A 15119-nucleotide genomic window follows, 5' to 3' on the forward strand; every position below is an offset into this window, starting at 1 on the left:
ACGGGTCCGGGTGCCGCCTCCCTCCCTCCCTTCCTTCCTTCCAGCCGGCGGCCGCCGCTCTCTCCGCCCCCGGCCGTGTGTGCGGAAGCTGCCGGCGCCCGGGATTGTGGGAGCGGGGGGGACGCGGCGCGGGGAGGGGACGCGGCCGGGGCCGGGCCGGAGGGTTCCGGTGTGAGGCGCAGACGTGTCGGCCGGGGCCGCGGAGCGACAGGCGCTGCCCCTGCCCGCTCGGAACAGCGCCCGGCCCGGGGCCGGCCCGGCGGCGCCATGGCCGGGACCAGCAGCCCCGAAGCCGTGAAGAAGCTGCTGGAAAACATGCAGGGCGACCTGCGGGGCCTGAGCCTGGAGTGCCGGAAAAAATTCCCCCCCGTCAAGGAGGTGAGTGGCGCTGAGCCGAGTCAAGCCGGGCCGTGCTGGGCTGAGCCGAGCGGCGGACGCCGTTCCGGAGGGGCCTCCCTGGCCCCGGGGCCCGGCCGCAGCGGAGCTGCCGGCGTGCCCATGCTCCAGTACCCAGCCCGGTGCCGTTCCCGATGAGCTCCGACCTCCACGGCCGCGGGCTGTGCCCAGACGTGGCTGTGCCCAGGGGCGGCTGTGCCTGTCGCGTGTTCTGTGGCTGTTTTTTGTTTTCGCGCTGCCGAGGCGGGGGCCGCGGGCCGGGCTTTGCCCCTCGGGGAGCGGGGCTGGCGGACAGACCGTCTGTTGACGGGCGAAGCGGGGGCGGCCCCGCTGCGCCCTCGGCGCCCTCCGGGGAAAACGCAAAGTTTGGCTTGGCTGTCTCGGCACCACGGAGCGAGCGAAACTCGCCGGAGGCGGGCTCGGCGCTGGGGCTTGGCCGCCGCGGTGTGCGGACACCGAGCGAGCGGGGGAGCCCGACGGGCCGGCTGCGGCCGAGGAGGGCCGTGCTCAGCCCCGGCCGGCCCTGAGGCTGCGGTGGGAGCCCAGGGCCCCGCAGGTCTCCCCTCGGGTCCGTGCCTTGCCCCTCTCTCGAAGGCTGCCGTGCCCGAGCCGTGTGCCTTATTCCTCACCATTGCACACCCGTGGCTGCCGGTGTGAGCTGTGCGGGTCGCTCGCCATCGCTACCGCGTCATTTTGGGGTTGCGTGGCTTTCCAACGGTGTGGGCACAACAGAGAAAGCTTGGGAGACACAGAAGTTTAGGTTACTTCTTTTTTCTTCCTTCTTAAAAAACCCTTTATTAAACTCATTCCAGTAAGATTGTATGTTTTATTTTTGAAACTTGAGTTTATGCTGTGCAGCCTGAGACCTCAGTCATCTCGGTGAGCAGGATTACTTTAATTGAAGAACAGTCGGAATTTTTCTTGCTAACTTAAAATATACTTTTAACCATATGTTTTTCTGTTGTTTTTATACAGTTTAATTTTTTCCCTATCAGCAGTTTGCCACTTGCTGTTTAAAAAAGTTTTATATGAAATAGTGGGAGGAAAAATACTAAAAGATTGTCAGTTTAAGATGCAGAACCAGAAGCACATAAGAAAGGCACTGCATGTGTTACATGACTTAAATTACAATTAAGTGATAGCATATTTAATGTTGTACAATGTATTATACACTTTAACAGCTGAATTAAAGCTAACGACTGTGCTTGTTTTGCAGAGCATGTTGTATACTATTTTAATTTGCAGAGGAATGTTGGTATGTTTGAGAAATTTTGTGTGGTCACAGAAAAACACGAGAAAGTCAGTCCTGAGGAACTGTGTGTGGTCACACGTAAATAAGAAAAAGCTGCGGTCAGTAGAACAGAAATCCGTGTGTGTTTGGAGGGAGATGGGAGTGCTGCTTGCACTCCCTTCTGTGTATTACTGTGTGACTCTTGTTTAGTCTCTGAACAAGTTTCCCCACTGTGTTAATGTTTATTTTCTTTGAGATCTACAAAGGAGTTGGGCAGTGTCATTCGTAAGCTAGTATTTTTAGTAATGCTTCATTACCTTTGCCATGGCTGAATATTATAGTAACTACTGCATGTCCTTCATACTTGTTCAGCACGTTTATCATATCCTTGTGTAAGTTCGACTTTAATGTTTTTCACTTTAAATTGATGGCCATTTGTATAGCTTTCCTCATTAAAAGCACTTAACAAACTTTTTCACAGTTGTCTGTGATTGAGATAGGTTTATTGGAATAGTACTGGAAGATGTTTATAAAGAGGTGGGACTTTCTGCTGGGAGTTGTGTGCTCTTACAAAGAGTCTGAGGTGAAAGCAGTCCTACAGTAGGATGTATGACACAGTTGCAGGAAACGATCTTACATGATCTTACTTCCTTACTTCTGGAAGCCCTTTTTTCCCCCCTAATTTTAAAGAAAATGAGTGTCCTTTTTCCCATCAAATCTCAACTGCTAACAAGGTTTTTAATTGCGTGCTATGATCTGATTGTGATTAGATTTGGCTGGAGTGATCAGAGGAATGACATATTCTTCTCAGTTGAAACAACACCAGTTTTTTAAACCATGTTTAAATAGTGGCTTTTAAAAACAAATTCATACTACTTACAATCTAACTTTTTTACTTGCAGTGTAGCTAAGTAAATGCACTCCCACATGCACTGTAATTTATGAGTTTATATTGCAGTTGATGTGTATTCTTCCATGTCACTTAATATGCTTACTGTACTGGTATAAAACTATTGAAAAACTTCTAGTCCCAAATTAATGGTTATGAGATGTGTATCATAGTTGTTAGATTTGATAGGTACTTTATAAAGGTACAATCTGCTTTTCATAATCTTTCTAGTGTCTGATTTTGCTTGCAGTTGTTATCTTCAGCCACTTCTAAAATGAATTGTCCGTTCTAGTTTTGTTTTTATATTAATAGTATTAAAATTCTACGAAATTTATTTAGCTCATAGGTTTTCTGTGATAAAAGTAGTAATGTACTTCTCAATTCTGCTTTTTGCTCAGATGATTAACTTGAATAAGTTCTTTAACCAATTTTGTAAAGGTTTAGACCAGCTTTGATCAGAAAAAAATGAGCCTTTTTTATTAAAAAGGTTTTAGTTTTTACTCTTTAAACAACTTTCTAATAATGTGTTGTTACAAAATTATGCAGTAATTCTTAGGTTCAGAGAGACCAAAACAGTATTGAATGATTCTTTGAACAGGCATGTACATGACACAACCTAAGAAGTTTATTTGCATTCTTTTGGGGGAGGAGGGTGAGGGTGGGGGGTGGAGTTTGGATGCAGAAGAGAAGGGGACAGCCAACTTATGGGATCTAGATCTTATCCTCAGTTAGTAAATAGAAGTTCTTAATGAGCCCTTATTGAAAATGGAACTTGAACTCTTCAATGTTTTGAGGATTTTCATTTCAATTTTTCTGTTACTCTGAGTCTGTAAAGTTTTCTTAGTAGGTTATGTTTATGTGCAAATCGTGTAGCTGTAAGTCCAGTAACTTACAGCAGTAGAGTCTGAGGTTTCTGCTGACTTTAACAATCTGTTAAGAAATGTTGAAATGACTCAGTTACTCCCAGTGTTAAGCTTGGGACATGAATATGCGGCCAGCTTCCTTCCCTTTAGTTAGGAGCTTGTAACCGAGAAATAACAGGATGTTTCGTTGGCTTCAAAGTATCCATATGTTATCTGTCCTCCTAGGTTATACCATTTCAGGCCTTAAAAATGGGAGCTGCAGAAAGAACTGTGGGTCCGAAATAATGTTGCTGGCAATGTTTGGGGTTTAAATAACACAACAGACTGACTTTTCATAAGGGTATGGAGAATACCAGTTATTATTACTCCTGAAACCAATTGCTCTTTGTTGCTAGATGTTTTTTCTGTTTGATCCTTCTTCAGATCATCACTGACTACAGAAGTGTACTAGGCATGAATGCTATATACACTGTGACCAAGAAGTGATTTGGTGATAATGTCTCTGATATGCCAAACCTGTTTATATTGGCAGACATACAAATAATGACATTGCTGAAAAATGTCTTTGTATTTTCATGATGTATTTCTGTTGCCCATTTAGAAAAGATGTAGCCATGGATGGGATAGAAGCTCTCAGGAAAGTGTAAATAAACCACTGTCTTTTGGAGCTTGAAATTACAGAGGATGAGACAGTCTTTGGTACAAGCATCAATCTGTTGATGTTATCTAAAATAATCTGGTGTTTCTCCTAGAAAACAATACTAGGTCATTAATATGTAATTTTTAAACTCTGAGATTTGCTCTGTAGCAGAGAATATTGTAATGTTGCTAACGCTGCACTGAATTGCATGCTGCAAACATAATGCTTTATAAACTATTTTAACCTGCTAGTGACTGTAGTTTTGTTATTGTGTGCTGCATTCATGGAAAACTGGTTGTGCTTTCCTTAGTGAAGTGCAATAAGAATTTTCTCGTTATCACAGAACTGAAAATGGTTTGGTGTCCTAAATATGTTACCTGCTGTTTCTTATTACAGAATGAAAATACTGTTCAGTAAACTGCATCAGATTTGGTTAGATAATTCCACTGCATTAAATAATGATAAACTTAGAAATACAAGGGGAAGATACTTATAATTGGCAGAAATAATGGAGTTAAAATGAGAAATAAGTATACCCAAAAATTTCTTGTAGCCTGAATTTCAGTTGTATGTAAATCCTTGTTATTTACACAGATCCAAGCAAGCAGTCGCAGCTTTCTAGTAGGCTCATAGTCTTGGTGTTGTGTCAGGTTTTTTTCTTGACTTTTAAATAACAGTAAAAGCAAAGTGAGTTTAAAAAAAATCACAGAAAAATAACTCCTATCCAGCTCCCTGCACAGTTTCAGGCACATCTGTGCTGGTAGGAGAGGGGAAGGGAGAGGACGGACAGTGTTGGGGCAGGCAGGGACTACTGCATCATCCCATGGCAGGATCAGCTTGGGCTGGACCAGGGCATGCCCTTTTCTTGGCAGGTGTGTAATGGGTTGCAGATGCCTGTATGTTTTAGATGTTTGTTGCTGTAATAGGGCTGGAAAAGAAGTGATGTTCAGTTTGTCTCCACTGGAAGAGCAGCACAGAATTAGCTTTGAATATTTTGGTCAGTATAAATGCTCTCTTGGCCTCTTGGAAGAAAGCTTTTGGTAGCCTCACCTGTGCTGTTTCTTTACCAGATCCTTGTTTGAAAGAGCAGCATTGCTTTTACTTACTACTTACTGTGCCTTTGGCACATAGACATATTTTTGAAACTATTGTAATTTGCTGTATCCAGGAAAAATAATAGAATCCAATTTTGCAATCTTATTTTTTCTTCTTTTATAAGTAACTGTTCTTGCAGCAAATTAGTCTTAAAAAGCTCATAGGGTAAAAATTATAAAGGTGGATTTGAATGACTTCTAGACAAAACAAGCTTTAAATTATTTAATTAAGTAGATGTGGTGTGGACTAGCCTGAGGCAAGAGATAGGATTTGCCCTTTCTTAGAGGCTATGTGTTGTGTGAAGACAAGCATTATTCTGCATTTCTTCCTTTGGAGTCCAGTCTTGTTTGCATTGAGTGACATACATGACAGTTCAGTCCTCTGGGTTAAATCATTCTTGTTTAGGAATGATATGCCAAACACATTTTAAAGCTAATGCATAAAAATTAATTGGAAAACTTGTCCTTTTAAGAGAACCTCTGATTTCATTGGGTAGCTCTGTGAAATTAAACATGAGGATGTATTGCAAAAGTTAAACACACATGCAAAAAGATACAGATCAGTTAATTTAGTATATAATGTCAGTGATCATTAGGAGTCCTAATGCAACTGGAAGGAGCCATCAAAATGTGTGAATATTTGTTAGCTATTAGTAATGATAATAATATTTCAGAAATTTTGTTGGACATAGTGCAGTAGACATATTGGAGAAGGCTAAGAAAGAAAATTACATACTGAACTGTCTTGTGATTTGAGCATCTGAGTCACTTGATGTATTTCTAGCATTGAATAGTTTCTGAGTGATCTGCATTCATGCTACTTTAGTGGTAAAAGGATGAGCCAAATGAACCTAGGAAAGAAGAAGTCTTTTTACATAGACCATTTTCTGTAGAAGTAATCAAGTTTTTGGGTTTCTCACTTTATTTTTTAGTAAAATGTTTCAAGTAATTCTGACACTATAGCCCACAGGGAATTCAACCTGCAATGAACTTTCCTGGTTGGTTTATTTTCAGGTCTTTACAGTAAAAGGATTAAAACTAGAGATTTTTGTGGGTTTTTTTTAATGGGTATTCACTTGAGTAATATTTTAGAGGTTCCTTTGAAATAGAGAAACAATGCTCTGTAAAATGTATGTTGTTATACTTAGGCAGCTTGCACTAAAGCATGTGTTTTGTGCATGTGACTGGAGATTACTCTGTAGCATTCTTGAGTTGCCAGCCCATAGCTGGTAACTTGAAATCAGTAATCCCTAATATCTCTTTTACTTTCTTTTATAATTTCTGGTCTTTACTGCTTGCTGTGTCTGCAAGCTTTATGTTTGGAGTCCATGAATTTTGCAGTAATTTTTATTCAATATTGACCTTTATACAGTAGCATATTTTTCAAAATTATTTTAAAAGTGAATTTTTACATTTCTAGGGGAAACCATCTATTCAGATGTGTGTTCTAAGCTTCATGGTCCATTGTAAATCATAAGTTTCATGTGATCATTTTAGTCTTTCAGAAGAAGTGTTGCGTGTTCTGAAGTGATTCACCTAAGCCACACAGGTCAAATTTCTTCATTATGTAATACCTTGTAATTTAATTAATGAAGAAAATTATTAAAAGTTTCAGTATATTCATCTATGCTTTCTAAGTTACACTTTTCAATGCAGGATTAAGGTGCCTAATGTTGGATGTCTAAGCTTCATTGATTGTGCATGCTTGGCTTGTTATGGAAAGACAGTCAATAGAGCCAAAGAACTATTCAGAGTATCTCATAGCCAGGAGATTGATTCCCTCTATCACCTACACACCAGGTGTTCTACATTGCTGCTTGAGATAAAGTAATGTTTCTTGCTTGGCTTCCAGCCTCTGGTCCAGAAGAGCATGGGTCTTCTGGTGTCTGTGTGTAGTTGTCTTGGATACAGAGGCCTGAGCTTAGACTTCTGCATTGAGCCCCTGCTAGTGGGTCAGCTGAATTAGCTTAAGGAGAGGCTTTAAGAATTAAGGAGTATTCAGGAGAGACAGTCTCCATTGTAATGGGAGTCTAAATATTTAAATTTGTGCATCTTAATTTCTGATTTAATTCCAGTCTGCCTCCCATGGTTTCTGGAAGGTTATATAGGAAACATGTAGCAGAAGCTGGAAATCCTTGGTGACTCCAGCTAATGCCTAAACTGTCAAATGTTGTTTCTCTTAACCCAGTGTTTGGCAAATGGACGTTGCTGACTGAATATAATACTTGTAGCAAATCCTCAAAAGTTGCCTGGTCCCATCTGTTGTGATTGACAAACTGAAGGCAATGTTAGTTTGAACGTCAAGTGTGTATCTCCTAAAGCTCTGAAACTGTGTGTTATTTTTAGCATAGAATGATAATTGTGTCAATAGTATGTAACTAGAATTCAAGTGCAAGTGCTCTGTTTCAGTGGTTTCAAATCAGTCGTATGGTACTTGAATGGATCACTCAGAAATCTCTTAATGGTAGACAAGGGCTCTCTCAGGATATCCTTACACTACATAGATATCTAATGTATTATATACCTTATATAATATATACTATGTAGATATTTATATAGAATACAATACAAAACATGAGGTATGTCTTTGTTCTGTCTGTTGAAGAGAGAAAAACAGCTTAAAAATTTGTTTGTTGCTAAGTGGCTTTTCTTTCAGGTATTAGCTTTTATGCCTTTCTGTCTACATTAATGCTGTTCAGTAATGAAATGTTTTATGTTATGCATTGTGATTTGATCTGTTAATTTATATGTGATGTTTTTTCCAGCTGAGGTATAGTACTTTGACTGTCAAATGAAAACTTGTGATAATAAGTATTTGTATTTGAATATCTTTATGTTCACATCATGTGAGACAGCTCCAGAGACAGCAGCTCTGAAGCACTTTAGATAACTCTGGCAATTCTCCTGGCATTAGTAATGGGTAACTTTCAGGATTCTGAATTGGCTGCTGGTACTGCAAACTGACAATTTCAGAAGATTTATGGACCAGAGGAGTAGTCACTCCTGTCAGGTCTGAAAGAGCACTGTGAATATGAGAGCAACGAATATAGTTGCACTGGAAATGAACAATATTGTGTGTTTTTAAAATACAAAAACCATAAACTGCAGTATCTTAGGTGTTCAGCTGGAGAATAAAGTGTATGATGAAATCTGTTAATGCTTTTTTTTTCTAATTTATGTTAATTTTATAATAAAATGGTAATTTGTTCAGTGTAATAAACCCCTGTGAGTGTACAGCAATGTCAGATCAAAACTGGCATTTTGGCAGTTTAAATTACACATAAAATGAGTATGTATAAAAGAGAAGGGTCAGAGTAGGGATTGTACTCAGGGGGAAGAAGATAAAAATACAGAAGGCAAGTACAATGCTTTTTCACAAAAATGTGGTACTCTTGAGTGCTTTCATGAGACTGATTTAGTGAGGAGGTTTTGTGTGTTCTTTTCCAAATAATAGTTTAGCAGTACAGTAGTGGTCCAGAATATGCTTTTGCACAGCAAGGCAGAATCACTATGAAGTGAAACTGTGCTTTAGACAGGAGGACCTCTTATCTAAACTGTTGGATATGGGGTTAGTGTTCCAGTTGGAAAGGCAGACAATCGTGGATAGAAAAAACTGCTCTTTTTATTTCATGTAATAGATATGGAAGTGACTATAGATAACATGTTACTCTCATCCAGTCTTAATAAAAGGTTGGCAAACAGTGTAATGTAAATACCAATACAGACCATAGTTTCTGCTTTTCCTTTTAGAATAGAGAAATAACTTGTGTGGTAAGGACTGCAAATGTTACAACAGTTCTAGTGTCTCTGGAGATAGCAATTTGTACTAATGTACAATGGAAACACAAATGGGCATTCAAAAGCACTAGCAGTGAAAATTCTTGGTTTTATTAACTTTTGGTAACAATGCTACCACATTTGGAAATTCATACATAAATATCCTTAATTTTAGATCAATCCTTAGTAGAAATTAGCACATGCTTGGTTGTTGTATTAAATATCCTTATGGGAATATGTGTTTTTTTGGTTAGTAAAGTAAAAAAGCTGATGACTTCTGTTCCTAATTGTTAGATATAAATTCCTTTGAAGATTAGCATGTTTATCCTTTTTCAAGCTTTTTTTAAAATCCAGGTTTGAAACTTTTAAAAAAACTATTGCTATGGCAGAGACAACAATTGCTTTTTGTCACTTTAGATTCAAATTTTGTGTTACCTTTCCCTTAGAAAAAGTTGTTAACTTTTAACTGTTGTTATTTTTCAGTAAAAGAAGGGTAACTCATGTTTACCCCAGAGTAAAGACAAATCCATGGAGATTACTGCAGAGCACCTGATGTACTGTCAGATCACATCCCAGCTGACTATTCTGGTCCCTTACATGCCTGTCTGTATGCATTGTAATAGAGGTCCAAGATGTCTTGGCCTCTGAGAGTTAAATGTGAAAGCTTATGCTATGCCATTATTTTTCCTACTGCCAAGACAAGTCCCATTCTTGGGCTGCTGGGTAACATGATGATGATCAGGTAATGTGGCTTGCCTGTGCAGCTGGGTTTAAGAGCTTCCATGATGTCCCGGAAAACAGATTTAAAGAACTGGTACTTTCTAGACGCACTTACTACTTGTGGTGTGGGTGGCTTGCCTTTATGTCATGCTGATTTCATGTAGAATTGAATATCCCAGTTATCCTTATACCTTCATATGCTATTTATGAGTTATAGATCTTTAAATATATCTGCACAGACTACAGTGTGGAGAGATTTAGCTCATGAATGTCACCTGGATGTTGGTAAATGTTGGTTCTGCTTGAGGATCCGCTAGATCTTTCCTTCCTGATTGCCAGAGCAGATAGTACCTGCCTCTGGTACTTGATAAGTGCTTTAGATGCTAAACAAAGTAAAAATTATCAAAAAATCGGGAAGATGCTGACAGCACATCTAATGATAGGAAGGCTGAAATTCTTCCCTGTTCCAACTGAAGACTGAGAAGTCTGTTAGGAGGGGAAGAGTTTTGGATCTGAGAAACTCCTGAAGCTGGGTTTGGAAGTCTCTATACATTTCCACATTGTGGTCTCTCATGTGCAGAGAACCTCTGTCTGTAAGGCAGTTATGAATGTTGTCAGATTGCACATTCAAAGAGGAACTTTGAGGCCAGGAGATAGACACTATGCACGGACTTCTTCTCAGTCTACTTAAAACTGCACTGTCCTGATTTTTAAAATTTTTTGGTACATAAATTCTCTATTTGCCTTACTTCGATTTCTGCGAAGGGTTATTTCCACACAATTAGAAAATACTTGGTAATTTCCAAGGAAGCAGAGAGATGATGGGGCAAGTGCTTGAGCCCAGAGGGTCCTGTTGAATTTTGCTGCGGGATTATTGAATGTTTGATTAAAAGCAGATCAAAGTACTGGAAGAGATTGACTTGAATATGTGCTATCACTGACAGTCAATTTCTCTTCTTCGTCAATATTTCACCTTCCCAGACTGGATGCTGCAGTTGCTTCAGGAGAAACATGAACCAAAACTCAATAATGGCAGGTGCGTGCTTGAGACATTTTATATCAGTTCATTTCACAGTTATTAAAGCAGAAGAATTGGAAATCTAATTGGCTGAAGGTTTTAAGTACATTTAAGCTTTGTTTTGTTTCAGGAATTACATGTATTTGCTTCTTTTCAAAATAGAGGACTGACTTGCTTGTTAGACTATTGTTGGTTGTGGTGCTAAGGGAAGCTGGTAATGTTACATCTAAAATCGGTGTTTTAAAAACATGGTGCCTTATATATTTATATGAAAGTAAATTATCATATTTGAACCCATAAATACACAAACTGAGATGCTGTCTTTCTCCTTGATTAGTGTTTTGTAAGAGCCTTTTCTCCTGTGGCAGTGTCCTGCAAACTGCAATAGCAATTGATATAAATTCGTAAACTTAAAATCTACGAATATATCTTTTAATTTGCCACTTAAATTGATGCAATCCAAGCACACTTTTACATTCATGTATACAGATTAGAACTGTTTATAGGTATCATGTTTTCTGTTGGCTATTTATGATCAAGTGAAGTATTTTCTTATGTTAATGTGCTATCTCTTTTATATATACATTAGAGTATTTTTCTTTTGTAGGATTTGTATGCAGTACAATTAGTTTTTAACTGTAAACATTTTTAGCTGGGATTCTGAATAGAAACCATAGCATAATGCAGATGATCATACAAATTTCTGTATCTCGTGGAGAAGAATGCTTATATTCAGCAGTTGTTTTGTTTTACTTTTTTGTTTGTTTATTTTTAATGTATACTATTTTATATAAAGCCAGCATGGAAACAACTGAGAGCCATTATGTTAGAAAATTTTTGTGCAAAGTGCATGGTGTTTGTGAATGCCACTAATATGATCAGGCTTAATATTTCTTTGAATCAAAATGAGTTTGTCACTCCTGGCAAGACAGAAATCAATTGCCAGTTGATGTGATTAGTTTTAGTTTGCAGATAATTGAAGTTGGAGTGTGACAAATCCTTCATATTAATTAATAGGAACAATATGTTGTGACAAGAACCCCTACAATTAGCTGACAATTTTTAACTGAAGAAGAACAGGGTTTGACTTAAATCTCAAGAACTTCAACACATTAATAAATTAATATAATTAAAATAAATGAGAGCTGCATCTGGCACACCTTATTTTACTTATGCAAGATATATATGTTCATGTTGCTTTGTGCTCATTTGAGCATATTGTATCAGGCAGTGTGGATATTATTGACTTTATTTTTAAAGTAGAAAACTGTGTTCAGAAAAACTTAAAGAAATCTCCAGGATTTTAAGGCAGTGCTTAGTCTTCCTATATTGTTTTGGGAAATGAACAAAAAAATTTTAAAAAATTTTTAAAAAAAAGGTTTTTTTTTAAAAAACCAACCAAACAAAAACCTGTTAGCTTTGCATTTCTCATTTAGCTATTTTGAGAAATGTGTATCAAATCTTAATTAAAATATTTAATTGTGAATTTATACAGTCACCTTAACCTGACTTTCTGTGAAATCTTGTTGGAGAGTGAATATTAATACTTGGTAAAACTTCATGTACTATCGCTTTCATATTTCTGCTGTGACAGCTTCTCTGCTTCTCTAATCTGTTTTGTGGTGACAGCACATGTCTTTAAATAATAGTATCAGAAGAAAAATAAAAATGTTTAGTGTGGAAATAGCACAGAAATACAAAGCTGAAATAAAAGGGGAAGGGTGCTTTCAAATTTGTAGAACAGTAGTTTCCAGCAATTTGCATCCAGTCATTTGGGAAAACTTGTTGCATTTATTTTGATTTATTTTATTCTTTCCAGAGGCTTACAGTGTATTAATGAAATTTAAATATACAAAGGCACAATGTACAATATATCTTCGGTGTTTTGTACACAAAAATTTCAGAAGTGATAGTCTTGAAATGCAAAGCTTCAGTATTAGGTTTCCAGTTTGGCTTGATTTCCATTAGAGAACATGAGCCGAGTGATTTTCTGCAGGGAGGTGTTTGTGGGCATTGAAGAGGGAGTTGCTGTTCCCTTGGGGCCATGTGTGATGTCCTGGCAGGGCTGGGAGCCTTGGTTGTCACCCGGCCGCACTGTGCCCACGCAGCCCTGCCCTTGCTGAAGGAGCATTCCAGGGAGAGGACGATACTGCTGCTCTGCCAAGTCCTACCTGTGGGGAAAGGGGAGGAACTGGTGCTGTGCACTCTATGGCATGCTGGGAAGAACAGAGTATTGTTAAAGTCATCTTCGTGGCATTGCCCTGGGATAATTTGTGTAGGACATTTGGGAGCCAAAATCCAGGGGAAGGATGGGTTTCATATTTATACTCATAGTTTGAAACTTTATAGAGACTATGTAACAGTGTTTATGCTTACTAGTGATTTTTTTTGCATTCATAGACTTGAAAGTAATATAATGAGAATTGTGATTTCTGAAAGTTCTGAATATTGCCCCTCCTGTGGAATTCTAAAAAGGAATTCCAGCTGCTACAAAAATATCATTTCTGAATTAGCTCTGCTGACAGAAGCCACTGCAAATACATTTCTTTCTCTGAGACTATACCTTTTTATTTATCTACAATATTTTTTATTTCTTTACAGATATTCATGTATGATACAGCATCTAAACTACTTGTTTTCTTTTCTTCCAGGCTGCTGAATCAGGAATAATAAAAGTGAAAACAATAGCTGCACGGAACACAGATATTTTGGCAGGTAATTATTTGCAGTGCAATAAAAAAAATAAAGCTGAGTGGCAGATCAAAATGTTGAAAAGATGTCTTGGATATGTCTAATGATACTACATGTCTTTTAGTGTATAATATATTGTTGATGCTTTACTTTTGGGCACCTAGCAAAAGATCCAGTAGCATGGAAGATTTTTAACATTACTTGGTTCTTAGTGCTATTGGGATGCTGAGGAAGGGCTCTGTTTTCAGTTGATGCTCTACAAAAGTAATCATCCACTTAGATAAATAACATGAAATACTTTGACCCTACATTCTCACTGTTTTAGTTGCTGTGGTTGCGTGCTCTATGTGGAGATCTGCAGTATGATCCACATATGTATTAGTACCAGCCTTTGGGGACTTGTAACTGGTAGGCAAAAATCCATCTTTATCTGAGACAAGGTCATTCAATTTAAGATGTTCCAGTGCCTTGAGGGATGGGACATATCTTGTGAGTTGCAGCTTTGTAAGTGCTTAAAACAATATCTCTTGATTGTCTGCCACTTTATAAAGTTGGCTTCTTGCCATTTGCTGGTAAAGCCCTTGGCTGGATTTGAATGTCCCTGCATTAATACTTGAGTGTCTCCCAGATGTAGTCAGAATCCTTGAAATGCTAGATTGTTTGGAAGGTCCAGCTGCAAAATCATATCTTGATTTGAGATAAGTAAATCAGATATTGTTAAGGAGGCATTTTCTAGGATTATTTGAATTAATAGACCCACTCCTCAGTATTTCACTTTAATGCCTCTTTTTTTATTTGTTTATTTTCTTTGTTTTTACTGCTGTCATGAATGCTGACATAAGTGGGAAAAGTATGCCAGGTAATGTCAGCTGTATCAAAATACACAAATGAAAAAGGGAAAGCAGTAGTTAGCCAGTTGGGAAGCCAGAAACATTACTGCATAAAGAAGTTCGTATTTTAGAAAGCTAGTTTCTAATCATGCAAAATTCTCTGTTTATTAGTTTTCAAAGGGAAGAGATAGGAAAGAGCATTAAATTTGATGATGGATGGGCTGTCTTTGCTTTCATATTTTTGAAGGAATACTTTCTTGTAGTTGGTAAAAAAATTTAAATAGCTTTGTCTTGGAAAATTTAAACTAAAATGTACTTAGTATTTATTTAATTCAAAAAACCTTCATAGATTTGTTGTTAAGAGGTTTGGGAAACCAGCAGGCAATAGAAGTTCTTTTGATTAGTTAATCTTTGCTAATAGGATAATAACTTTTTCCTCCTTTGTTCCACAGTTTTGTACTGGGTAAATGTACTTTGCCTGCACATTATCCTAGCATTCCACAGTTAAAGCATAATAAAGCACAAAACCAGACTCAATTCTTTATGAACTCTTGTATTTTTGAGGTATCAATTATAAGCTAATCTTATAGATAAGTTAGTGTCAAGAGATTGTCTATCTAATATTTCAAATCTTCTGAAGAATAATATATACACCTTAGTAATAATAAAGCCTCAAAATGCTACAATGTAATTATGAAATCTAATGGATACTTTCTGACTGCTAGATAATTTAAGATCATCTATGAGACATTCTAGTAATACAAATAAATATTTTGATCAGGATATAATTTTCTTAATATTTTTGTGTAAACTGTCATTTCACTGACATAGATAAAAACAACTGTATCAGATTGCTTTGAATAAGCTGATCTGGTGCTTTTTTGAAGCATTTCATTGTGTAGGATTACAGTTTTTAGGAAAATAGATGCAGGCTTAAAATCTTTATTAAAATCTTAAAAATCTTTGTTAT

General features: G+C 38.0%; 1 protein-coding gene across 9 annotated transcripts in view; it reads left to right on the top strand.

Moving 5' to 3' along the window:
- Positions 1-152: 152 nt before the first annotated feature.
- MON2 (MON2 homolog, regulator of endosome-to-Golgi trafficking) overlaps positions 153-15119 on the top strand; it is a 105248-nt gene continuing 90281 nt past the window's right edge. For 3 of the 9 annotated variants that reach the window (XM_015627281.3, XM_015627278.3, XM_015627280.3), the window contains exons 1-2: positions 157-378; positions 13280-13343. In XM_015627281.3, coding sequence (XP_015482767.1) covers positions 268-378; positions 13280-13343 — 175 coding nt within the window. In that variant the 5' untranslated portion in view covers positions 157-267. Of the gene's footprint in view, positions 379-10591; positions 10647-13279; positions 13344-15119 lie in introns of all 9 variants that reach the window. The other 6 variants (XM_015627279.3, XM_015627282.3, XM_015627286.3 and 3 more) reach the window with 4 other exon arrangements.

This window comes from Parus major, chromosome 1A (genome assembly GCF_001522545.3).
Source record: "Parus major isolate Abel chromosome 1A, Parus_major1.1, whole genome shotgun sequence".
Classification (NCBI taxonomy): Eukaryota; Metazoa; Chordata; class Aves; order Passeriformes; family Paridae; genus Parus; species Parus major.